The sequence below is a fragment of the Pelecanus crispus genome, chromosome Z (genome assembly GCF_030463565.1).
Source record: "Pelecanus crispus isolate bPelCri1 chromosome Z, bPelCri1.pri, whole genome shotgun sequence".
NCBI lineage: Eukaryota > Metazoa > Chordata > Aves > Pelecaniformes > Pelecanidae > Pelecanus > Pelecanus crispus.
In genome coordinates, this window is record NC_134676.1 from 53,119,858 (window position 1) to 53,145,717 (window position 25,860).

The 25,860-nt window shown below is 40.3% G+C and overlaps 1 protein-coding gene across 5 annotated transcripts; it reads right to left on the bottom strand.

Annotated features, from left to right (window-relative positions):
- Positions 1 to 1,473: 1,473 nt before the first annotated feature.
- Positions 1,474 to 24,614, bottom strand: PHAX (phosphorylated adaptor for RNA export). Of its 5 annotated transcripts, XR_012831861.1 has the most exons (8): positions 24,510 to 24,614; positions 21,913 to 22,532; positions 19,015 to 19,135; positions 17,007 to 17,090; positions 15,026 to 15,310; positions 7,522 to 7,600; positions 1,667 to 1,768; positions 1,474 to 1,563 (listed from the first exon to the last, which is right to left on the bottom strand). XR_012831861.1 is itself a non-coding variant. In XM_075726402.1 (6 exons), the coding sequence occupies exons 1-5, from the start codon at positions 24,612 to 24,614 to the stop codon at positions 15,041 to 15,043; spliced, it is 1,200 nt and encodes a 399-aa protein (XP_075582517.1). In that variant the 3' UTR covers positions 11,540 to 11,916; positions 15,026 to 15,040. The 5 variants fall into 5 exon arrangements, 2 of the variants coding, with proteins under 2 accessions (XP_075582517.1, XP_075582516.1); XR_012831860.1 differs by having other exon boundaries at positions 1,474 to 1,758; XR_012831859.1 differs by having other exon boundaries at positions 1,474 to 1,768.
- Positions 24,615 to 25,860: the final 1,246 nt, after the last annotated feature.

Sequence of the window (25,860 nt, forward strand, 5' to 3'; positions counted from 1 at the left end):
CAGCATGCTGCTTCTTACTTCCTGAAAGCAATGCAGATACAAATATTCCTAGATTTTACTATTTTATTATTCATTATTTTTTAAAAGTCAAATGTTGAATCTACTAAGCAGGCTCTGCCAGTACATGGAGTATTGTTTAATTTCACCTGGCTTATAGCGGTAATTAATAGGTAGGGCTATATTCTAATAAAAACCTCAAACTGCATGCAGATTCCAACCCTCTAGACAAGGGCTGGTGGAAGAGTGATGCAGAAGACTGTACATCTTGCATCACTCAGCTAAGCTGCATGTAGAGGTCTGAACAGTGAAGGCTGCACATGTCCGTGAGCAGAGGACTTGTAGTGCAGGAGTGCTGCTGCTGACACACCAAAGCCAAATTCAGCACTCCAGAAAACCCTTCAATTCACAGAGTTGTGGGTTCTAAATGGTGTAGAGGTGATGTGCCTCACAAGGGTATGAAGCCATTCCCAATGGATTTCATGACCTGTGCGGAAGCAGAGGTAAGAGGCAATCTTCCCAGAAGCACAGGAGCTGAGCCCATGTAGCCCATCTCACCCCGATATCATTACTGTGACCCAGGGGATTGCTGCTAGAGGTTTCAGCAGTCACTGCCCCCCATGTACATCTATCACCACATGCATACAAGGAGTTGTACTTTAAAAAATGTGTTGCAATAAATAGCTATTATTATATATGAGGGTATATCAATTTTTGTTGGTTGAGAAAGTTAATATTGAGGCATATGTAGGTAATACACCTTCCTGGTCACGAATTCGCTATGACCTAAGAATTACTTCATGCACTGAAAGGGCATAGAAGTAGAACTTGAATTAGGTGCAGGAATTACTAGCAGGTTCCTACCTTTTAAATTGCCAGTAACATCATTATACATATTCTTCTTTTGGTGCCAGCAGAGAGTAAGAGGGCATAAGGAGTCTCTTACCAGCAATGTCTTCCTGAAGAACCTTCCTAGAACAACATGCACTTCTTTGTTTACATTGGTACGTACAGGACAAATTATTCAGAAAGAAGGACCTATACTAGGATGCAGAGCTTTATTGTACAGATCCTCTATACTTCAGTAAAAGTGATCTGATCCTATTTTTATCAATAACTACTTTTCACAGAATAATGATGCTCAGAAAATAAGCATTCTTGAAGTTTTCCCTTCATTGACATCCACACTAAATGATGCAAAAGTGCCTAAAGTTAACTACAGAGCATTAAGAATTGTTTATTTCCATTTCGTCTCAGTAACTGAAATCATGTTTTGTTTTTGCCTCTAGTATCCAGCAAGCAAGTTCCCTGGAAAATCAGCTCGCTACCCCAGCACGAATGAGCAAATAACATGAAACAAAACAAGAATCAACAATACAAATCTCATCTTCCTATGCCCACGTGCATCCGTCCCCCAGGAGCTGTGTCGCGCTGTGAGGCAGAGCCCCCAGGCTGTGCCCAGGCAATCGCCTTGACTTGCTGGCTGAAGCAGAAGGTCAGACCCAAAGCCACAAGGATTAAACAGTAAGGTTTGCGCAGCCATGCCTAAGGGTAGCCGGGCAGGAGCTGTTGGCAAGAAAGAAGGGTGGATGGGCTTGGTCGGCAGTCAATCTCATACGCTTCTGAATCAACCGGACACTCTCCCGTGCCAGCTCAGAGATCACAGTACCTACGGTGGGCATGGGAGGGGAAGGCAATCTTCATGCAGTTCTGCTTCCAGGTGTGATCATACAGTTCTTTTCTGTGGACAACTCCCAGTACCTAGAGAGAGCTAGAAAGAGCTGTTATTACTTGAAAAGAGCTGTTACCTCTTGATGATCGTGCTCTGTTTGGGATTTCCAAGATAATGTCTTTCTGGAACCTCTGTTTTGTTCCCAGGAGAAGCAGCCATCTACCACTCCCCTCAGGTGCTAAATTAACAAAGGACTGACTGAAGATAGGCTTATTTGTTCTGTAATGGGAATCCTTTTTTTTTTTTTCCCCAGCAACTGTTTTCAGGGAGCCCTATATGTATGCTTGTGGATTTATGCTCCTGTATTCTGTTTTCTGTCAAATAAGACTCTGAATTTATTACTATCATGATCTCTGTGTGTGTCTCATTGGGAATTTGAACCTTAACGGACCCAAATGTGTAGGCACCATTTGCACTAATTTCCCCAAATCGGTTTCATTTTTGCACTGAGTATGCTGAGTGTACATGTGGTTCTCAGTTGCATGTAAAAGCCCTACATGTACCACTGCAGTGTTTCCTGCTTAACCACTAGAAATCACATTTTTAATTACATTACCTTTAGACATTTCTCTCAGCAGGACAGGGAGGTTATCAGTGTTTTTAGGTCACACCTTCCTAAGTTTCAGGTATTCTGTTAATCTTCCCCTGGGCAATATTTTTACTTGGATCGTTATAAAATTGTTTTACACTCATCATTGGCTGCTTTGCACATGAAGAATTTTTGGAATCCTAAAGCTTAGTTCCTCATGGTTTAAGAGACTTGGGTATTAATTCCAAATAGCATCTCACAAAGGGCCAAATTCCATCCAGGGATAAATGACTGCTCATCCACGCCAACTTTAATGGGATCTGCTCTACTCAGCAGAGGACAGGATTTTATAAAAGGCTCTTACTTGATTCTGCACCCATTTGCAAAAGTAAATACTATATACTTGTCTTGAAGCATTACTGAAATGGCAAACAATGTTAACTGCTGCGAAGAGGACAAAAGTACCAAAAAAGAACTTGAGTTAATATTCTTACTGATAAAAATAATTTTCAAACTAGTGGACAGAAATCTTATCTCATGGATAAAAGGTGCTACACTTTGTAGTAGCCTGCGAGTGGGAAAACCAGTTCTTGATAACCAAGTCTTTTTAAAAATAACATACTTCCTACAGGTTCTTATAAAGTAGGTAATTGCTAGGATACTGATATGCTGGCTGCAAAAGAAAACTCCTATCCCTTTCTAGAACTACATGTGCAAACTCCAAGAAACTGTTCATCTTCCAACCTTCTTGAAGGCTCATATAGTTGCTCCACTGATTCAAAAAGTTCAAAGACATCTGAATAATTCTCTCCGGCCTTGTGCCAAAAATTGCTTCAACATCTTGCAGAAGTGACATAGTTCTGAAAATATGCATACAACTAAACAATAGTGAGCCTGCAAGATATCCTCTCCAAAGTTCTCGGCGAGAGACCTAAAGCAACAAAATCTATTGCTTTCTCCCCTGCCTTTCTTTTCAGGGTATAGCTTATTTTTCTCACCTGTGATTTCCACTAAATATGCCATTGCAAAACACCACCTCCTATTCTGTATACCAATCATAGAATCATAGAATAGAATCGTTTAGGTTGGAAAAGACCTTTAAGATCATCCAGTCCAACCATTAACTGAACATTACCAAGTCCACACTAAACCAATCAAGGGTAGACTAGACTAAACGATGTCCCAAAGTGCCACATCTACCCTTTTTTTGAACACTTCCAGGGATGGTGACTCCACCACCTCTCTGGGCAGCCTGTCCCAATGCTTGACCACCCTTTCCGTAAAGAAATTTTTCCTAATTTCCAACCTAAACCTCCCGTGGCGCAGCTTGAGCCCATTTCCTCTTGTCCTATTGCTAACTACCTGGGAGAAGAGACCAACACCCACCTCACTACAACCTCCTTTCAGGGAGTTGTAGAGAGCGATAAGGTCTCCCCTCAGCCTCCTCTTCTCCAGGCTAAACAATCCCTGTTCCCTCAGCCGCTCCTCATAAGGCCTGTGCTCCAGACCCTTCACCAGCTTCGTTGCCCTTCTCTGAACACGCTCCAGCACCTCAATGTCTTTCTTGTATTGAGGGGCCCAAAACTGGACACGGTATTCCAGGTGCGGCCTCACCAGTGCCGAGTACAGGGGGACAATCACCTCCCTGCTCCTGCTGGCCACACTATTCCTGATACAAGCCGGGATGCTGTTGGCCTTCTTGGCCACCTGGGCACACTGCTGGCTCATGTTCAGCTGGCTGTCAACCAGCACCCCCAGGTCCTTTTCAGCCAGGCAGCTTTCCAGCCACTCTTCCCCAAGCCTGTAGCGTTGCATGGACTTGTTGTGACCCAAGTGCAGGACCTGGCACTTGGGCTTGTTAAACCTCATACACAGTTGGCCTTGGCCAATATCTAAGGATATTACATTAAAGAAATATGGTGTATAGTAAAAACCAAGAGGGAATAAGGAAGTAATTTTTTTTTTTTAATTCAGTGTATGGGATAAAATTCATGCCTCACTTTGAATCAACTGCCAAGAATCAGAAAGAGACTACCCTAAACACAGATACCTCAAAAATCTAATGAATTGTTACCTTTTCTTTTTAAAAAAAAAACCCAAACTTTGAACTTGAAAGCACCATTTGCATTCTTTAGGACAGAAAATTAATTATTCCTTCCTCCTCCCCTGGTAATTCTTGCATAATTACCTGACTAAGCTTTAAAGGTTAAAAAATATAGCTTTACAGCCAAGGATCATAAAACTGCTTTCAAAGAACTTGCTTGGAATCATGAAGAAATACTAACACATTACCTGTTTTTTTTTTTTAAAAGTAAATAGGATTACTGTTAGTCTCTGACAAACACATACAACCTGCACAAACTTAACCCCATGACCAGCTCCTTTTGAGAAAAAGCTGGGAAATGCTTGGGGCAGGAGTGACACTTAGGGGAGGGGAGAGAAGATACACTTTGTCAGCATTTTTTTAAATTAGGTTTGGCTATATATATGCTTTATTTTTTTTTTTAATTTTCCTGTTGATGCTGAGCCAAGGGTATGGTAAGTGCCCCTATTTGGATTTCAGTGAGCCCCCAGCGTCACTTTAAAACAGGACTTACTGAGTTTTGCTCCAGGTCCTGGTGCTAACACCTCCTTAACAGATTTGAGACAACAGAGTGCTGTTTCCTCAATTACTCTTCCTCTGGGGAAGCTTGGCCTCCCAGCACACATCAGATACAGATTTCCTCCTAACCTCACATTCTTGATTCAGAGATGTTTTCTGGCATCAGGAGAGGATTTCCTTCCGGGATGCAACTGCTCACTTTGGTCTCATTCCCACATCTTCAACCTGAAACTCCAGAGTCACTGAACCTACCTCTTTCCCACATGTGTTTTCAACAAAATACAACCAATTTCTCCCAGGTCTCCTGAATGACCTCTGGCAGCTTTCAAATACTCTTAGCCCTGCGACCCTTAACATTTTTCCTTTTCTCCAGCAAGGGGGAGTAAGCTCACTCCCAGGTGAGGCTGAGCTCCACTTCCTTGAAGGTCCAACTCTCTCTCTGAAATACTCTACAATAAATGGGGTAGAACTATTGCTCTGATTGATTTGAAACATTTAAAGGTGTCCCAGGGGTCTGTGTTCTGCAGGTGAAGTCTGCTCACCTTTAGAGACAGCTGGAGCAAACACTGGGTTGTTCTTGCATGGGAAAAAGGAGTGACTGCATGAATAGGAATATTCTGGAGAGAGTTGTAAGCATGCAGGAACGTGGAACAGGCATACAAGTGGCTCAGGTAACATAGAGGTGACATTTTCTCACATATTACTCTTGAAGCCATCTTCCCCTCCCTCAGTAGTAGTGAGATCTCTCAAAGAAAATTACTCTTCCCAACACAACTCTATAGATAAGGAGGCTCAATCACTGGGTTATGGAAAAAAAAAAAACCAAAACAAACCCAAACCTTTTCTAAAAATAGCTTTCTCAAACAGCCTCAGTACAACTTCACAAATGCCAACAACATTTTTATCTCTAAAATTCTTCTGAACAATAACAGAAAGCATAGTAGTAAACCATTGTTTATTCATCTAATTTTGTTTCACTGGAAATGTTTTTCTCTCTTTTCTGCCCAGTGCCAGATCAAAGACTGATAAATAAATGAAAGCAGTAGCGCAGCCTTGTTTCCTGCAATATGACCTGTTACATACACAGCAATGAACATCTTTCTCAGGCCTCTTGTACATACTCCCTTGCAAACACTGGCTTGCAGACTATAGGTAGTTTACTGGCATTTGAAAGAGGCTCATTAAATCACACTGCATGGTGTTCTCAAAAGGCTAGAAGTACTGCGTGTTCAACTGTTAACATCTAACCACTTTATCTTGATCTGAAAGGTAAAGGCATACGCATCTACTTTTAGTCATTTTTAGGAGTTTCTGAACCATGGTGAATACCTGCCAGTTTTGAAATTGCATGTAATTACATCTTCAGGGAAGAATTTTCTGCTTTTGCCCATATAAACTAATTTCCTCATGAAAATAAAATATTTAAAATCTGTTCCTCATATCAAGTAATTCTACAGAAATGGTTTAGCAGTATTATTAGTTCCAGTTCACAGCTGGGAGGCTTAAGATTCCCTAGGCAAAATTGGCAGCTCCCAAAAGCTCCAGAAAGGCCAAAGGAGTGTTGTGTGCTGTTTTGTGTGCAGTTCTGGGCCCCACAGTTTAAAAAGGATGTTAAGGTCCTTGAACGCATCCAGAAGAGGGCAACAAAGCTGGTGGAAGGGCTGGAAGGCATGTCCTGGGAGGAGCAGCTAAGGACTTTGGGCTTGTCTAGTTTGGAGAAAAGGAGGCTGAGGGGCGACCTCATCGCTCCCTACAGCTTCCTGAGGAAGGGAAGAGGAGAGGGAGGCGTGGATCTCTTCTCCCTGGGATCCAGTGATAGGACATGTGAGAATGGTTCAAAGCTGCATGAGGTGAGGTTTAGACTGGACATTAGGAAGCATTTCTTTACCAGTGGGGTGGTCAGACACTGGAACAGGCTTCCTTAGAGAGGTGGTCAATGCCCCACGCCTGTCAGTGTTTAAAAGGCATTTGCACAATGCCCTTAATAACATCCTTTAGCTTTTGGTCAGCCCTGGAGTGGTCAGGCAATCGTACCAAATTATCATTGTAGGTGCCTTCCGGCCGGAACTATTCTATCCCATTTCGCACTTTTTTAAGGGCTTGCTGGAGGAGCCTACTGATTTAACTCTTAGTATTTTCTTGGGCAGGGACTATGATTTCTTAGATATCTGCAGAGTGATAAATTAATTGCATGAATAACCTCTTTCATATCTCCTTTAATCTCATCTGTTTAATGCCTCACATAATTGTTAAAGTGAACGCAGTCTTAGAATTACTTCAAAGATTGTCTTGTATACACACTCCTCTGTTCTCTACAGGGTTGCTGTACAGAGAAAATTGCAGCAGGCCTATGTCTCCCTTTTTTACATGTGAAGTCATTTCTCCGCTAAGGATTCACGTGTCTGGGGGCTGCTGGAAAAAAGTAAACAAAACTGCAGCAGGGAGGAAGGAAGGGAGGGAGGAAAGAAAATGATTTGCCAAGAGGCCAGGCTACTTGGCATACTGCTTATCCCGTATATGCTTTTGTATCTATCTACAGGAAACTCACCGGGGTGTTAACACTGCCAGAGATAGCTGCTGAGCACAGAAAATTCTTGAGAGCGGAGGCAGACTGCCAGGGCAGGGACAGTAACGCAAGAAAAAAATCATCTATTCACTTACCTGACTATAAAGGGTAGGGAATCCTAAAGCCCCCTCTTTTCCTGCTTGCTTGGCACCCTCTTCTTTTCATTCAATCATTCTGAAAAGGGCAAAGATGGTTACAGCTTTATAGCTGTAGTGCTCAGGTATTCATCTGCTCTATATGCTTTTGGCTAAACTGGGAGCACACAAGCTTGCAACGGCATCAGAAATTGAAGGAAACCAAGAACATCTTCAACTTGTAATCCTCAGAGGAAAGAGACTGAGATGTTAAATGGTGGTACCAGGTACTGTCAGACAACTTCCGTGGGAAATTTCACACAAGCGTACTCAGTATTCTTTTACTCCCAGTTACAAGTATTTTGACAAAAGAATAGTTATAATTAATCCCTAAAAAAAAAAGAGGAATGTGACACTACTATTCTCTCTACATTTCTTCAAATGCATTCTGATTTCTTTAGACATAATCATCCCAAACTGAAAACACTAAAATAGAGCACTATGCAATCAACAAGTCATTGCAAAATGATGACCGGACCACATAAAAGGTTCAATTTACCTCCAAAGATTTTGTTAAAAATAACAAATTACTTTACTGAAGCATCAGTCTTTTGAGAGGTACTGTAGATGTTCTTGCATAGAAACTAATCTTGAATGCCCTTCATTGGGGAAAATCTGGATAATGTAAGAAATTAAGCAGTTTGCAGAAAGTAGCTCAGAGGAATAGCATTAAAAATCAAAACCCAAACCCAAACCACAAGAAGAGAACATGTAACATGTTTTCAGAGCAGGGAAATAGACAGACTTATCATTAATAGCAAGGATGCATTAGCTCATTTTTATTGGCTTCTGTAGAAAAGAAGATTGTATCAACCATAATTTTTTATCCACTGTGACAGAAGTTCTGCAGGGAGAAAGAACAAGGTGCAAGATATAGTCTATATATTTCCCTAAGTAAAGATAAATGCAACTTTTTAGATTTGAGAACATTTAAGGAAAAATAACACTATTTGGAGCTCAGTATGTATTATATACATACTGTATATGTATATATATTACAAAACTTTTTTTGTATATTTTGTGTATATATATACAAAATACGTATATATATTACAAAACTAAATGGACAGTAATTACGTAGAAATCTTCAAAGCCCTTCTCATTTGTTTCCATGGCAATTTTATATTTCCCTTAATAAGCACCTACAGCTTTGAAGCCAGCCTCTGTCCATTGGATTTAATACAGTTAGTCTGCTACGAAACAGAGTATGAAGTATATGCAGTAACTTGGAATAAACCACATTTTTCAAGAGAGTAACCCAAAATAAAGCTTTAGTATATCATATTTTAAAAGACAATAATAAAGTATCTAGAGAAACATTACAATAGACAAACTTACTTGTATCACATAAGGCAAAACTCAAACAGGTATCCAGGATATTAAAAATACTTTCTGGAAAACTTATAAAATACTCAAACCCTTGCAAAATTAAAGATTTTTTTCTTTAGGTTTCCTACTCACCAGCCTCCAGCTCAACAGATTGGTATTTATACGACGAGGAGTTGGTGAGAGAATTGCAGGACAAAACTGAATGACACCTCTTCTTACATGTATGCATCTGCTTTGGGCAGATAGCTCTACAGGGAAGGCATTTGGGTGGCTGGAACCAACTGCTGTCATTTGTGGAGTTTATTTATTCTACACCTTCATTTACTTCAGCTTATTCTTCATTTAGATCTTCAGCACATTTTCCCTGATGGCCTGTGAGAATCTTTCTGCATTTGCCTCCTTTTCTTTTAAAAGGTGTCAGGGACCGCAGGTCAGAAATTTTTCTTTCAGAGAATCTTAGTTCACTGTAGTAGGCTTGGGAATAATTTATCCCTGCTACAGAGGAGTTAAGAGTGTTTTATTTATGTTTCAGTTCTGCAGAAAAATAGGAGTACTGCTTAAACAAGTTTAAAAAAAAAAAAAAAAGGTAAGGTGGGTCACAACAGTATCTCCAGAAGGAGAAGAGAAAAAATAATAGGGTCACTTCCAGCAGATGTGGGAGTAATAGAAGAAAGCCATCAGGACTTCACAAGAAGAAAACATAGGACTGGGCTGCTACCTATCTCCTGTACATGTACACAGACATTCTGCTTTTCCACCAAAATCCTGAGTCCAAAATATTTTGGGTTTGCATATTCTTTATCAAGGGCAGCAGGTCAACATGAAGGCAAGTTTTTTTTACTTTCCTCTATAAAGAAAATAGTCCACACAACAGTTTGGTGTAATTCTGTATGCCATTTAAAGATTATATACTATACTGCTCCAGCTTACAAGAGGAAAAAAGCAGGTCATGAGTTTTCTGCATGCAAGAGCAATCATGGTTGCCCAGTACTTTGAAACACCGGAATGTATGAGGATATCAGCAATTAACATTTCCCAAAGCATTTATTTTTTCTCAGAGGCTTTTTCCTTCATTTCCATGGCAAAGTCTTTCCTGGTGCTCCAAGAACAAACTGTCTTCCAGAGCCCCAGATTGTATTTCAGCAAGTTCTGCATGCTGAATAAAGACATTCCAGGGGTTGAAGGCTGTCAATGCAAAACTTGTCAGTGGTAACTAAACAACAAATATAAAATAACTACTGTAAATAACTGTACTATCATTTGAAAAAAACCTGATATAACAAATGAAAAATTCAGGGGGCAAATTAAAAAAAGTGCAACTTCTGGGGAAAAACGAGAACACCTTTCAAAGGGACAATGTTTTCAACAAGAATGCTGATCTACTGAATCAAAAACAAGCTTTCAAGGGAGAAAAAAAATTCTTTTCAGGGAAAAGTTTTCAAGATAAGAAAGATTTTTCTACATTTGATGATACAAAAATGTTGGTTTGCTTTTTTTTTTTTTAAATAACTGAAAAATTAATCCCTCTGCTCAAGCAAAACAACAAAAAAAAAGCCCTAAAAGGTAGTACCTAGAATACCTAACTTGTGTGTAGAATCTCCTGCTTTAACTTCAAATATGTAATTCTCATTTTCATCAGTATTTAGGTCTGGATGTTTCTGATTCTAGAAATGCGTTTGGCTGGGCCATATTAAATCTACCACAGCTGGGCGTTCCTTCCTCCTTCCACAGGTCTGAAAAAGTGGCATCTATCAGTCTTGCAGATAAGGAGATGAGAAAGATTCAAGTATGTCCCTTCTGAACATTGGGAAGCTTTGTTCTGCATGGACTTCCTAGGGCCTGGCAGGTCACGAATAAGACAGGACGCAGTAGGTCCAAATTTTCAAGGGGCCACAGCTGCTGCAAAGTTTGTCATTGTGTTAAGGTTGCCACTGTAACATGGTCTCCAGCTGCCCAGTGATTCCAAGAGGTGGTCCTCAGAAATTGCAGTCATTGTCTCTGCCAGCTGCTTGAATCCCTTAAACTATGATGCAAAGGATATAAGACCTGATATTCCCAGAAACACTGAAGTGCCACAGTAGTTCAGAAATAGACTGTATCTCTGACATGCTGCTGACCAGTAAGAATTAGGAACAGGAGTGGGGTACGAAATAAGCCCATATTCCCTGGAGCCATGAATACAATTCTCCTCTGTACATGGAAATAAACCAAGCTTTAAAAAAGTGCCTCTGGCAGATTTTTCTGTGTCAGAGCAGCAGCAGATGGCATAAGTTAAGGGGTTAAGTAATGAGGGTTGTCATAGCAAAGCTTTATGACAGATTGAAACCAAACATCTTTTGAAAAACTCTTTTAATTTTATTACCCAGTCTATACCTCCACACCTGTACTCTGACAAAGTACAAGGAATTCAACTTTTCCATAACAGCGATTGTCATAATTAATGTGGTCCTCTCCTTTTCATTCACTTTTCCCACCACCTTTACACCTTGTTGTTGCTATTCTCCCCCTTCCTCTCCCTCTTTGGTTCCTTGTTGATCTTTCAGAAACCACAGTCATTAACAAACCTATCTGTAAAATGAACACCACCACACGTGCCAACTATCTGTCTCCAGCTGTTTCTCATAACACAGCAAAGGAGTCACAGTCACAGTTTTGTTTTTTTTTAAATTAGGATCAAAATAAAGAAAAATAGAATAAAAGATTTAGACATGTTTTAAAAATTAATAAGCTTTAGGATAAAACATCCTGCTAGGACTATCAAGATGGTACAGAGAGAACAGCAAAGCATTGCCGTCTGGCTTGATGTTTGGAACTGGATTCAATTATGAATTACTGCAGATACCCAGCAGCACTTTGGAGAATATGGGACAACTATTAAGCTGCATACAGTACAAACCCACTTCCTGATCTCACTATCACTACCTTTAAATTCAAGTTATTCTTTGTATCTTCTTTCCAAGGCATCACAGTAAGCACTGGGTCATTCCATGCTTGCTTGAGAATTTTGGCAAATAGCAGTTAATAAGCCTGGAGGACATAAAAACATTTTAATGAGACATACTTGGAAGGGGAAGGAGGATCTGCAATATTGTAATTAAAGTTATGCTTTCACAATCCACTGTAAAACCGAATCATTAATATGTTAATTTTCCCTGTGATACCAAAAAGCATTGTTTTCTTGTTTGAATTTGGGATTAAGAAAGAAAAATGTATTTGGTTACAAACAATCTTTGTGTTTTCAAACCAAAGCACGTTACCCTCATTTTCACTGTCTCCTTCAGGCATGACAGAGATGGCTCATTACGCTGCTATTGCTTAAGGGATGGAGGGTGGTATTTGTTCCGGCAGTACGCAGTCTACATTTGCAGTAAAGATGATGCCTCAACCACATCTGCCCATCAGACAAACTTAAGAACACAAAACCCAACCCTTGTATTTACATTTTTGTCTGTAAAACATCATCTACCAAAATCTAAACAACCAGGCATATCTGTTCCCAGACAAAACACAGCCCACACAATCTGGTTCAGTCGCAAGCCATAGTCGACTAACAAACACCACAGAGCTGCTGTATCTGCAAGTATCAGCTCAGGACAGGCTAAAAAAGTTGAGTATGTGGGAGCTGACAGAGAAAACCTCTAGCTTTACCCATGCTTCCTACTCTTGCAGTAGTTTTGTGGGAAGAAAATCAAGATGGAAGAACGAAAAGCTGTTTGATGAGGAAGATGAAAGTGACCACCGCTGCATCCCTCTCAACATCTTCTAGCAAGCTCAGTCAGATACAGAGCCAGATCTATAGCAATACGCAGGAATGCCACAGCCTTCCTCACCTTTGCACATCTGCATCTGTCCCTTTGGAAACTGTGGTGACTGCAGCATCAGACTCCAAAGCCCTGGGCTCCTCCGCTCCAGCACTGCCCACGCTCAACCCAAGGCTTGCTGACACAAGCCCTGAGCTCTGTCACACATGGACTCACGATGTGGCCACTGCCGGGCCACCACCACCACACACTAGCACAAGCAGATGCATCCTACAGAAGAGGGCAAGGGCCAGTGTCAGGCTGCAGAGAGGGGAGGATCAGCCCCACAACTCCACCAACAAACCAAAACTCCACTGCAGCCACTACAGTGCTACAAACTGGTGCTGCTTAATGCAATCTTTCTGGTACCAAAGGTAAAGAAAAAGAAATCGCTGTTTGATTCAGTAGGAATGAAACCTAGTTGCTCATTGTTTTGAACAGGCTTCCTTTTGAAAGGACTCTGTTGAAAGCCACAGAAAATAGAAGAGAGAGAAAAAAACAGAAGATAAGCAAAGACCAGTTACTCAGACACTGGAAGGCAGGAATGGGCACTCTGTATCATCTTCCTTTTGTTAAAGAGAAAGCATTACACATTGTTTCAGTACCCCTTACCTGGGAAATCAACATTGAAAGTATTAACATTTAAAAAATACACAGTGCTCATTAGCAAGAAATTACATAACAATAAAAAAATTCCTTAATACACCAAGAAAATTTGCTGATTCTATCCAGAAAATTGTTAAGATATCCCCAAGCAGTTCCCAAAACTAGGATCAAATGCTAGTCACAAACTAGTTAAGTAGTACAAAATTCTGTTTCCCTTACATGAGTTATCATTTTAGTACTCTGACCATCACAGGTTTGTTAGGAAAGTTAATGAACAGATCAAAACCTTTTGGTATTTCAGCACAAGCAACTACTACCAAAGGCATGCTTCATAGCTGATGAATAACTTCTTAACAATAGGGAGCTCTGGCACATGAAGAGAAAAATGCAGAAAAGTCAAAACTCTATTAAATTCAGTAAACCATATAATGGAATGTGCTATACGTTTAAGAACTTTCTTCAAATATTGTAGTCCTTTAAATACCAGTTCTTGACAGTACTGAACTGTTCAATATTTTAACTTAATTATGTGTTTGTTTTAGTGATATGCTTTGCTTCTGAAATCCAAGGACTCCAGGTGAACAAAATTATTGTGCAGAAATTTGTTGTTGGGTTTGAAAGTGAATTTGTTCATTAATATTTCAGAAATATTTTATACTGGAAAATAGTGTCTAGTCACAGAAAACACAACCTAGTGGCAAAGTATTTTAGACATCATACATAGCAGTGTCACACGTTCTTCGGTTATATTAAAAGCAACATTCAACATAAAAGTTGTCTTCAGTTGAGCTTACAAACTACACAACAGTCTTCTGCATCAAGTAAAAAATATTTTTTTGCATACTATTGTCTTCTTAAAGAGTCAGCATAGAAAAACTGCAGAACTTCTGCAAGCCGCACATTACTTTAGCCTACTGCACACATGAGAAGCAGCATGGAAACAAAAAGTGCAAGGTAAAGGGTTAATACCTACATGTAGAGTCTACAGACCCTTGAGGGGAGCACAGATTAGTAGAATCTCACTACGCAGAAAGCATTCAGTTATATTTGTTTGAAAACAAAAAGATCCGTGTAAATTGTGTGTGTGTCTAATCATGGAAAAAATCTAGACAGAACAGGTAGGAAGCTCAAGCCACTATTATAATATAAATGATTAAACTGCTGCAGAAATTTAAAACATACATCTCTCAACAGTGCTTATTTACAAGGTTGTTATTCAAAAGTTCACTAACTATTAAAATTAAGTTTATTTCACAAATCAATCTGTTTTTACAGGTCTTAATCCTATAAACACTGCTATTCTTGTCAACACACTGCCATATGAAGAACACATGTTCATTTATACTGACTAACTTTATGCTGTTTTTTCTGTTCAAGTGTAATGAGAAGCATTGCTCACTTGATGACTTAGTTAACTTCAGCAAATTAAATATGATTTATTTTGTTAAAACATAGCCTTAATTCCTACACCTAACATGTGGCTAAAAAAAGTTCCTAAGGAACAAACATGGTGATGCAGAGCTGTTATCTAGAAAAATCTTAACAGTTTTTGAAGACTCAGCAAACAAATAATAGGACAATTCACATCTTTCATGCTGCTAAAGTTAGCTAAGAATTATGTCATGTTCTTCAGCATCAAATATTTCCCATGTTTCTGCAGCTTATGAAAACGAGAAGCCATGGGATTATAAAAAAGGCTCATTTAATATGTTTTATAGAGACTTTGTTACCCAGATCATTAGTAACTAGAAGATCTCCAAATCATGAGCATTATCAATTTCAATAATATCTTCAGGTTCCATCTTTGCTTCATGATGCCCCTCCTGTAGATCATCCAGGGAAGCCAGAGCCTCATTCGTATCGCTAGCAAAAGTCTCACGAGATGCATCATCATATTCTTGCAGGTTAAGCCCTTTAATGGCTTTTTTCATCTTCTTTCCCAGAACTTGTATTCTCCTTTTCTTAGCAGCTTTTTTGTTTTCATACTCCTTCTGGTTTTCCAGATAGAATATTTCCTTGAAAGAAAACAGAAAAAAAGTTTGGCATATTCATTTTACTAGTGTTTCCCAAAGAAAACATAAAGAAGTAAAAAAAAAATTTTTATTACAAATACTGTTCAATAATATTTAACTAAGATACACATTATTGATAGTAGAAGCATGAGGACAGACGGCACTTAAGGAAAACGTCCCATAAATAATTTTATTATGTAATTTCTCAGCGATCTCAAAGTGTATGTAAATAAGTATCACTAAGTTTTCATTTCAAATTTGCTGATGATACAAAACTGGGAGGAATGGGTGGTAGACCAGAGGGTTGTGCTGCCATACAGAGGGACCTGTAGAGAAAATACCAAAGGTTCTATGACAACTTAAGACAACTTTCCTGCAGCATTAAAATTTGAGTCCAGGTCTAATGATCTTTACCGTTAAACATTTGTGAACCTCATTAACAACATCTCTACTGCAAAATATGATTGTTACAAGTTTCCTCCATATTTCAAGGGGAAGAGTATCATGTAGCAGAGCTAAATGCTGCTACATGCCTTTCTTTCCCTGCTTATTTTTTAAAACACATAAATCGCATACAGAAAACATTAATGCTTTTTTTCTCCCCAAAAGCTGCAAGTCAAGTGCTGAGGATACGCAAATCTGTGAATTGTTTATTTGACAACCTCCACAATGACAGGATTATACATACTTTGCCCACAAGTTTGTAGGACAAATGATGTCTCATACTATCAATCAAGTTTGTGGGTGAAAACTGCTGCCTCATTAAACGCTTGCGAGTATCAGCAAGAGAAGAATGAGACACACAATTACAAGGGCATGGAAGAGGAGAAGAGCAAAGTTTTTTTCTTTTTTGTAATGGGGGTGAAGTGATCAAACTTGCAACTTTTTGTGACCACTGTAAGCTATGAAAGAGGTTTTTTTGTTTGTTTGTTTGCTTTTTAAAAACATAAAATAGACAATCACAGTTTATGTTACTTGTTTCTCAATTCCCAATACAAGAAGCTAGGATGGTTTACAGGGTGAGCTGTAGCCACCTACAAGCAAAATAACTTCTTGTTTAAAAAAAACACTTGTTTAACTGAAGTGGCAAATACCATGAAAAAACCCCAAGTTGTTTTAATTGAATGAAGAAAATACCATCTCAGTCTATTTCATAGCCTAAAAGGAAAGTCAATAATATCTACAAGCTGACAAAACTAATTTGGTGAGCACCACAGATAAGGCCAGTGAGCAATTCAGACTAGGTTCAGACCAATATCTGACTTAATGGGAAATACTGCCTGGTGCTACAGCTGGAGCTATATAGGACAAAAATACTCCATTAAGAGAACACCATCCAATCCATGCACAATGATGCAGAGCTCCAAAGGGAAAAACACAACTGCAGATAACATTGCTGTAACGTATATACAAATTAAGGAAAATACAATGTTTATCTCTTCAGACTCTACAGTCTCATCATCCTCAACAGGTTTTTGTGACTGGCAATACATAAAAGGTGTTCTCTCTGCCTAGCGTGAATGGCAATTCATCAATTTTTTGTGGGTTTTTTGCTTATATTTTGAATGTGAAAAGCTAGTTTCTTTGGAATATAGAGTTAAACTTGCTAGAAGTTATGAGAGAGATTCAATCATAACATTTCTAGTAGTAAAAACCCAAAATTACTTTGGACATTCATTTGCAATCTTGACAATTTTACCTTGATTTGTTCTTCTTTGATGCTAGGTGTGTTCTTCAGCAGGTTTAAATAAACGCCCCCTGGTGTTCTTCTCCTAGTGCCGTTCTTAATAGGAAAGGAGCAAATTAGTAATAGCAAGCTTAATATTCTTGATAGAAAAATAGCATCTAAGACAATGCTTTTTCTTGAGACAGAATAAAAAAAAGAATTAAGTTCTGCTGTGTTAGGTATTACATAAAAACAACTACGGCTGTGTTTCACTTGTAATTGAACTAGTCATAAGAAGGCCAACAACCAACTTGCTACATTTGGACAGGTGAACTATGAAGTTATAAAAGATTTGCTTTAGAACATAATACCAAACTGTTCAACTACATACTAAATCTCATTTTGGTAGTGAAGAAACAAAACGCGGATAGTATTCTAACTACTCTCAAAACTATCTGCAATAATGTATATACTAGGTTAAATATTTAGAACATTCCTAACACACAAGCCCAGTAAAATGTCAAAAACTAATTTCATAATTTTATGTAGATATCTTTTTTTTTTAAATTGCGCTCAGCAATTCTACAACTTATCTGCATATCTGCAGGATTTTCCATTTCTGCCTAAGGCTTTTGAACACAACATGTACTTTAAAGTTTCTCCCCACAACATCTTAGTTCCATGCTTCAACAGTTTTAAGAGTAACAGCAGTGGTGCAATGTGTCATACTGAATGGACTCAGCTTTGAAACCTCTGTAAATTGCAAGTACTAATTATCATACTATTATTCAATTACCATTCATAGTATATAAAGTTGAACTATTACTCCAGTGCTCTGATATTATATCAAATATGATAATTTCCTGCTAAATAACAAACTAAAATACAATCCAAAAGTTCTAAGAACAGAGAAGGTCAATTTTTAAGTATGTTCTTGAAACAGCAGGAGCCACATACTTTTATCATCCTATGAGCACAAAATCCCAACCAAGAAAAACAGTATGATCTGCCTTTCAAATGGTATACTCTGATCTGTAGCCAAAGGAACCTGTGCTACCAGGAGTTGAGTCCTTTCAAATACGTACTTTAATCCTTCAAGACAATAGACTGCTTCTAAGACAAGTCCCTAGCTGGAAAGTTGTTGCTTTTTTTTTTTGGGGGGGGGGGGGGGGGGGGCAAGGGAGAGGGGGAGATGAAGAGAGTAGTTTTTATTTGGGGTTTATTTTTATTTTGCATTTTTCTTTTGACATGCCCCTCTTTTTTTCCTCCTCTCTACTTCCAATGATGGAACTTAAACGATGTAAATTATAAACAAACACCTGAAAGTACTTATTAGTTTCCTCCCACTTTTTTTTTTCTTCTGAACTTTTGCACTGAGGCTTATTATTTAATAAAACCAAAAGCATACTGAGAAGTTGATAACCTAACCATTAAGTAGAGGACTTTTACCATGATCTGTAACAGAAATTAGTACTCAATTTTGCTCTATTGACACACAAGCCAATGGTCCTCTAAGAAAGCTAACAGATTCCCTTTTGAAAGTTACTCTTCAAATGTGACATTAGAAATGCTCACTACTGAGTATGTTGACCTCTGATGGCATGCTGATTAACCCAGTTAGATAGGTCAGTGCTGTCAAACACCCACCCAACCTACTGAAGCAATGTGCCAGAGGCTTCAGCTGGATCCGAACCTTACAAACTGTTATCTAAGCTTCAGAATCCTTCATTCTTAAGTGTGCCGGGGAAAGATCCCAAGGGGAGGCACAGTAACATATAAAACGTTATCACTGCAAATCAGATACTAATCTCAGTACGACAAGTTGGGCAATTTCCAGGGTCATTCATCCAATTGTCTACTCAAATCCAGCTGGAAGGTTACATTAGTATTTATTAAGCAACATGCATGGCGAGGGAAGGCCATGGAACTCTGGGAGAACCTGTCCAATGTGAGAGCTGTACAATAGTACTATATAAATATTCTACAAGTAAAAAGTTGTGTGTGTCCCTCCTGCAAAGCCACAATATCACATTTTTCTTACCACTATGAACAGTCCACCATTTTGTTCCACTTCAGCTGTTTCCATAAGCAGTTCGATAGCTTTTCTTTTCCCAATTATTTTCACTACTCGGGCAATTAAATCTTTCTTTGGCTCACAAAGCCTTAGAGGAGAGAAAAAAAAGGCACATTTATTGTCAGTATAATTTCTCAAGTAAAATTAACCATGGAACTTCCATAATGAATAATTCATTCTGTGGGACATAAAACTGTGCTATAATTAAAGAGTCTATACATTTAAATGTGTTTCTATGGCTTCTTGAATCAGATTTTGGAATACAGAGGTTCTGAGGGGTAGTTTTTTCTAAAGCATGCATTTTTAAAATTTGTTTCAATGAAAATGCATTAAGTGATTATTTCTCTTCTATTGATGTGTGCAGGATGAAACCAAATAAGAAACTGTGAAGAACCGTATAAATCTCTGATATTAAAGTATAAAAGTTGGCTGTGCATTTAACAGTTAAAATTACAGCACCTTTTACAGTTAAATCAACAATCAACTGGCGACAACAGCAGGTGTAAAAGTTCCCCTGTATCATGTGCCATTCAGACAAACCTACATAATGAAAAATAAAAATCAGTCTGCTGACTAATCTATGATAACCTATAAAATGCAAATAAGAAAAAATTTGCAGTATCACTGAGTTAAATTGTATAATTATGTTAGCAACAAAGTCCTCATACAGAAATTTTCATTGTCAGTCTGCATGAAGGGAGAGGCTTACATAGCATCAATTCACTGTGCCAAATTACGTACACACTCCCACTGGAAAATATCATAAGCCCTCAAATCAATTCTACTTGTCCAGAGCAAGAGTTCATATGCTAAATTCTCATTTTTTACTGACAAAGCTTCTCATTAAACGCAGCCCCAAGCACTACAGCTCAGTGGTTTTACACTTTGGGGACCAACAGACCACCATCATTACCAAAATTTCTTGAAGACCACTGTCCAGCCTATTTGCTTCAAGTGACATTACTACACTATAAAGTTGCATATGTTACAATGACTGCATAATAGAAGGTGCCTGACCACAGATGTGAACAACTATTTAGAACAACAATGCTAGCCTCAACAGCTTCAACTGTATGACTGAAGTTACCTGAAATTGAATGTTAAAACTCACATTTTAGTGACAATTGCCCTAATCATGAAAAGGATTACCCAGCCTGCATAACTTTATACTTTGTGTTTAACCTCACTGAGTTCAATGAATAATAAGGTGCCAGAAGGTAAATGCTTTCTTAAATATTTACAGGATGGAGTTCTAAACTGTGAATTATCGGAAGAGATGGAACCACATCTCGAAGATGCAGAGAACTTTAAGATAACCAGGATTCCTTAGAATGCTGGTTAAACAGGCCTTTTGTTAGTAGCAGTGGCAGCTTGAACAGTCAAATCCCCCACCTAGTGTTCATTCTGCCCTGGCACGATCCTCCTGTATTCACGCTTTAACAAGCAGCTGTGCACTGCAAGAGGAACTGAACAAGGTAAAGGGCAAAAAATGGCACAACATTGTCAGAAAAACTCTTTGATTTCAGTTCGCTCTGTGGACCAGCACAACAAAAGAATCCAGGCACAGGTGGCACAGCACAGATCAAACAACAGTGCTGTGATGTGTATAACCACAATCCTACCGATGCAGTTCAGTGCCACTACTACTATAAACAATTAGATAAGAGGCTTCTGCCCTATTCTGATACAGCTCAATATAATAAAGAGAAGTTTATTACAAGAGACATGCTCAAAGTTTTCAAATTCATAAATGAGAAGCTACAAAGAACTGATAACAGTATTAATAATTGCCTAATTGGTGTATTTCAGCACCTGGCAATACTAAGCATCACATGTAAGAAATCAACAATGATCAATAAACTCAGGTTTTATTTAAACGTCAAGCTAACTGTCAGTAAATCTTGTAACTCTTGTTCCCTATCTAACATAGTTTTCTTCCCTTGCACCACTGAAAAAGGATTGTGGCAGTTTAAGTCAATCTAAGTAAGACTGCAGTCGTGTGTCCTCCCTCAAACCATCCGTCCAGTGCTGCCAGTGCCAGTTCAAACAAAACTGTGCAGCAAATTGGTTCAGGAAACAAACTGACTGCAAACTAACTCTTCAAAAAAAGCAACAGGCTTTTGGACAGATACATTTTCTAACTCAGCTCAGTGTACAATAATAAATAGCAGGATTGTGAAAAGAACTGGATGGTGCTAACTGCGCACACGGCTGGAACTTGGTAACCCCAACACTGGCTTTCATAAATTAGCACAGAACTACAGCTCAGTTTCACAACACAGAAAGAGGCAAGGCTTGATTTCAGGACTGGTGTCTAACCTTGGTGCCACCCTTGGTTACAACAGCAGCAAAATGTTTTCTTCAGACAAGCATGTTCCATGTAAAGAATATGTGTATTTCAGAAGCTGTGCTCTCCAAAACACTACACTGTCCGAGTTATCTACAGTTTCAAAGATTTGTAACTCAGTCAGATTTTCATGGTGACCACAGCAGGTGTTCATTGGTGTCCAACTCCAAACATGCATCTTTACTCATGGGGTATTTCCTAAAAAAGCCACTACTAAATCTGTGTCATGAGAAACAGTATTTTTCCTTGCCATTGTTCTCAAATAACAAACCATTCTGGTGGATCTTAAAAAAAAAAAAAAATAGACAGTATTACTGGATGCTTCTACAAGACACCAGCCATAACACTGCATTTTAATCCCAGGATTTTGGAAATACACACAAGGCACTCATGGTTTTTGCAATCTGATATGACATCTTACATATACAGCAGTAAGCAAGCTTTCCCCCTCCCTCTTCTTTTCCATCAACAGTTTAGCAATACTTAAGGAAGTGAAGATACACTGCTGTTAAACTCACCGATGAGCAATTTCATCTGCCACTTTTTCCTCTGAATCTTCTTCTGTTATCTCGTACCTTCCTTTATACTTCATTTCTTGTCTTTCACCCAGTCTGTCTTTTATAGGCCGCTTCCGTTTGAGAAAGCCTTGTCCATTTTCTTCTTCTGCTGGCAATGTTTTCTTGTCATCATGCATGTATTCATCCAGTTCTTTATCTAAAGTCTCTGCCTCCTTTTGCTGAGCTTCCTTCATCAGCTTTTTAGCCAATAAATAATTGTAAGTCTCAGACTGCCTACTTCTGTCAATACTACCATCCATGCCTAGAATCCCAAGTTCAGTAGCCACCGCATCCTGATTCTGCTCCTGGAGCACCACACCCCAGATGTTATTGACCTTCTTGCCACCTAGAGCAGTTTGTTTTTGGTGGCTCTGGCTAAGCTGAAAAGGCTCAGATTTAGCAGGAGGAAAGTTGAAACACTTCTGTCGTTTTCGTTTCCACAGACAGTTGTCATCATCAGATTCAGAAAAGCTTTCGTCACTTGAATCCACACTTTTGGTCGTCCGATAAGGAACATTTGGTGCACATGATGAAATGCTGCTCTGGAACGGTCTGCCTGAATCACTGCCATCATGGGGTTTCTGAAATGAAAAAGTAAGTATCTGTTAATTTAATTACTCTTGTAAATTAAAAGAGCTATCAAGTCACACCAAAGATCTGAGTAGCTAGTAAACTTAATTCTTTACTCATGTGCCTGTTTGGGCAGTCCTCTATGAGCATCTTTTGGACTACAGTTGACAGATGCATCCTATGAAACTTCTGTATTTTGAATGCTTGTGCATGAAAGACAGCGTGGCTGCTACAGAAAACACATATCAGGAGTCACTAACCTACTTAATGTAATCTTTGTTGAACGAAATTAAAATTATTGTGAGACTGGAAAAGCTATTAAAATTCCCAAATTGGACAAAGACACAACATGCACAGCAATTCTAAGAAACAGTAAAAAACCAAACCACCACGGCAACTTAGCCGAAGTCTTTTTTAACAACACAGAACTTAACATTCTCTCCGGAGTCTGAAAGTGGTCAAGACTAGTGATCTGCAACCACAGTAGTGTTCCCACAGACTCAAGTGAGACAAAAAAATAACCAAAAAATCCAAAACCAAGCCCACAGAACTTGGATGCTGCTCAGACTTTGAGAAGCTAACAGTGTATTGTGATTCTGGTTAAGTCAGGACAGCACATGACCTGCTGGGGACAGAAGAACTGGGGTTTTCTTCATTTAAACCAACAAGACACCACAGACTCACCATGGCTTCTTATTAATTAGGACAAAACCTCTACGGGTTTCAACATACTTTACAAAAAAAGTCCCATTGCCATAAAAATATTCAAGAAGTGCTGCTTCCCCATACACCTTACCGATAAACTAAAATATGAAGGCCAAACCTGCTCGAATCTGCATAACCTGCGAAAGCACCATGGGTAACTTAACCCAGAACTCTTATTCACGATTGCTGGAAACTTTTGGCCACACTATCTGTGCTAATCTAAGCATTTTCCTTACTCATAATGCCAGCTCTTGCCTAAGTCATTTCCTATCACAAAGTTATATGCTATCCTGTGATCTTTAAAAATAACATGTCTTCCTTCAGTTTCAGGTGGAATAAAAATTCTGTCTTTAACCTTACTGCTTTCACCAACTTTATGACACCATTTCTTCTTCTTCCTATTAGCAAATAGAAAACAGAAGTCTTCAGCTTATCACGTCATGAAATACAAACCTTTAATTTGAAATGTATTCTGTAACACAAAACACTAACAACTCCATAAATTAAAAAAATCCCAGATCTGTAATAATTTAGTGCTACACATCCCAGAACTGTATTGCAAACAAATCAAAATAACTAAAGAAAATAAAAATCCTTACACACACAGTGTCATACACTGATTTTTCTTATTTTCAAATCTTTTCTTGCTCAGACACCACCATAAATTCCTCATAAACTTCGTAACACACTCTAACGTGGAGACAATACAAGACACTTGGGAATAAACAGCATCTCTTCAGCAATTCACGGATGCAAATGAGCTGTAAAGTCAAGGGAAAGCGGCAATCGCCACTCATTGCTTTCACGCGCCTTTACATGGGCTTGTTTCTATTGTTCTTGAAGCGACCAACGGTACCGGTGAGCACTCTCCCTTGCTCACCAAACCCCGAGCCCAGCAACAACAAAAGCCTCCCCCGCCCCACGGCAGCGTGCGGTTGTCCCAAATGAACGGGCACCGGAAGAACAAGCCGCCTCCCGGGCCCAGGGCACGGGGAACGCAGTCACCCCCGGGGAAGGGCCCCCCGACGCAGCCGCCCGGGCGGCACCGGGCCCCCGCCTCCCGTAGGCACCGAGCACCACCCCCTGCTCGACCGCCCCCGGTCGCCAGCGGGCCCGTCCAGCGCCGCCGGCCCTCTGGCCGGGAGCGGGGCATCTCGGGCGGCGGCGGCAGGGCCCCTGCGGCCCTCTCGCCGCCGCTCCCCCGGCCTGCGCCTCCCGCGGCCCTCGCCCGGGGCGGCGCGGCCCCGGCTGGAGCCCGGGCCTCGCCGCCTGCCCTTCCTCACCTGCTGCGGCTGCCCGGGGGAGCCGGCGCCGGGCATGTCGGAGTCCGAGTCGGAGAGCTCGCCGTCCTCCACGTCGCCCTCCATCCTCCGCGCCTCCAGCGCCATCTCGCCGCCGCGACGCCGGAGCGCGGCGCCTGGCGGGGCGGAGCGGGCGCAGCCGCGGTGCGCCGGGACCCCCTCGCACCAATCGGGAGAGCGGGCGGCCGTGACGGCGGGCGCGGCGTGCGTCGCGAAGGCGGGCGAGCGGGCGGGAAGGGGAGCGGGGGGGAAGTGCGCGGCTCTCGGCCGCCATCTTGTCCGCGCAGGGCTGAGCGGTGCTCTTGCGGCAGCGTTTCGTGCCGCCCAGCCGCCTGGCCCGGCGCCTTGTCTTGTCGCTGCAGTTGTGGAAATGGCCGGTGCTGCACAAAGGAAGAAGTTCAGATGAAAATCCGTCCCGGTCGGCTTTACCGCATGCTCGGGGCGGCGGGCAGGGCTGTGCGCGCTCGCCGCCTCAGCGGCCGCGGGGCCGCCCAGCGCCCGGGGCACCGACCGCGGCGTGCGGCGCCTCAACGCGAGGGGCAACAAGAAGAAGCAGCTGTTGTATTAGCGAGTTAGTAAGATGGCCCGTTTTGATCGCTGCAGCAGATTCTTGAGGTATTTCTTAAATACTGGAAGAAGAGCACTTCCTAGTTACACAGTGTCACTCAAAAACCCCCAGATGCGTAGAGAAACGTCTGTAGCAGCAGCGACTAAGTGACATCCCAGGGTCCGTTTCAACCTGAATTACTGTGTAGTCTTAGGTGTTAATTTACGTATGACTCAAGCCATCATTTGTGCGCTGTGAAGCTGAAGTTGCTCTCCGAGGGTGTATCTCTGGATCTGTAACACAGAGCACTGAATATTAGGTAATCGTTTGATTAAGGGATTGATAACCTGAACTGGAGTTACTTTTATTTATCGCAACAGTCAAATCCAGTTCCGGTCAGGCAGGCGAACAGTTAAATAAGTGAAAGGACTCAGCCCCCACGCCAGAAATAATAATCTCAGACTGATTGGTATAAAGCACAAGATAGGAAAGTCCTGGTATAATTTCTAGGGCTATTTAGAATCTGTGTTAAGCAACTAAAAGAAGTCTGATCATGGGGTTTAAACCCTCTCCTTACATCCTGTGAGTAATGACACATAAATGTGATGGTCTTTGGTGACACAGGAATGAAATAGTGGAGATGTGAGAAAGTGATGAATGAATATACATTGCACTCGACAGATGGGCCAGATGTCTGTTATCCTCAGCTGGTAGAAACACATGTATATTAGATAATTTAATCTGAGGACAGGTCTGCAGCTGCAGAAATTCAAATACACTGCACGT

Bases quoted from the DNA above. Each gene is read 5' to 3' on its own strand.
- PHAX (XM_075726402.1), bottom strand. From the start codon at position 24,614: ATGGCGCTGGAGGCGCGGAGGATGGAGGGCGACGTGGAGGACGGCGAG. The intron at 19,136-21,912 runs GTGAGTTTAACA...CTCTCCTCTAAG, and splicing joins GCAGATGAAATTGCTCATCG to GCTTTGTGAGCCAAAGAAAG. The intron at 15,311-17,006 runs GTAAAATTGTCA...TTTTCTTTCAAG, and splicing joins TCAAAGAAGAACAAATCAAG to GAAATATTCTATCTGGAAAA.